The sequence below is a fragment of the Malaya genurostris genome, chromosome 3 (genome assembly GCF_030247185.1).
Source record: "Malaya genurostris strain Urasoe2022 chromosome 3, Malgen_1.1, whole genome shotgun sequence".
Classification (NCBI taxonomy): domain Eukaryota; kingdom Metazoa; phylum Arthropoda; class Insecta; order Diptera; family Culicidae; genus Malaya; species Malaya genurostris.
Window position 1 is genome coordinate 22795040 of NC_080572.1, and position 1034 is coordinate 22796073.

The window sequence follows — 1034 nt, forward strand, 5'->3', positions numbered from 1 at the left end:
TCTTTTCCATCCCGATCAAATGTTCGACTGAACATGACAATAGCTCTTTTGACATTTTTATACAAAGCCACCTCGATTTTGGCAACCTTTTTCCCATTTTTTATGTAATCCTCGATCTACATGAAAAATACTTTTATAGATTAAACTGGAAATATGGTAAAAAGTAGAGTGCCTATAACCACTTATAGGCACTCTAGTAAAAAATATAAAAACTTACACTTCCGGACCTCGATAATAATTTGCAATGTCCACCCATTCCAAGTACAATTGCTGCAACGATTGTAGATTTTCCCGTTCCATTCGGGCCGATAATAATGTTGAGGTGCTCGTCCGGGTAGAAAATTGCAACATCATATGTACTAAACAAAATTTGCTGTTAATGGTGGTCAAACTTCTAGCAAATACACAACTTACACGAAGTCCTTCACAGCCACCGACTTAATCTTACCGATTATCGAGGTCATTGTTCAGCGGTCTCCAACAATTCGGACATGGATATAAACATTTCTTCAGGAAAACAACCTGATAGTAAAACAAAATATAAATTACATCCAATCACATATAAACACTGCACAACTTTTTATTAAACTAAAATCATATCAAACGCAAACGAATAATAAACAAATTAAAAATGATGCTTAGTCAAATTTTAACATCAAGGTTTGGCGCGATTGTCAACAGGGATGCCAGATTTTTTTTTTTTAATTTTTACCAAACAAGGTTAAATCGGTCAGCACAAATGGATTTGTCACTACTAACCCCGTAGTAAAAAATAATAAATAATAAAGTTTTTCACGTTGCTAATACTATTAATCCCCTCCTACGCACGGGCCTGCTTTTATGCACGTATACTGACAATTTACTATGTGTTTACTTGTGTTTACTATGAAAACCATACGATATTTTTTGCTCTTTTGTTGCAAGACGACTAGCGGTTATTAACGGTTCTGTTTCTGTCGGATTTTTGCCATACAAGATTGGCAGAACCGGTTTGAATCGGTTTTAAATTATTAGCGTCTTGGTTTTATTTTTTC

The 1034-nt window shown here is 34.6% G+C and overlaps 1 protein-coding gene across 1 annotated transcript in view; it reads right to left on the bottom strand.

Moving 5' to 3' along the window:
• Nucleotides 1-688, bottom strand: part of LOC131435386 (structural maintenance of chromosomes protein 5) — a 19929-nt gene extending 19241 nt beyond the window's left edge. The window contains exons 1-3 of the mRNA XM_058603209.1: nt 415-688; nt 218-359; nt 1-116 (exon numbers count right to left, since the gene is read on the bottom strand). The exon at nt 1-116 is cut by the window's left edge and continues 441 nt beyond it. Of these exons, the coding sequence (XP_058459192.1) occupies nt 1-116; nt 218-359; nt 415-464 (308 nt within the window). The 5' untranslated portion in view covers nt 465-688. The remainder of the gene's footprint in view (nt 117-217; nt 360-414) is intronic.
• Nucleotides 689-1034: the final 346 nt, after the last annotated feature.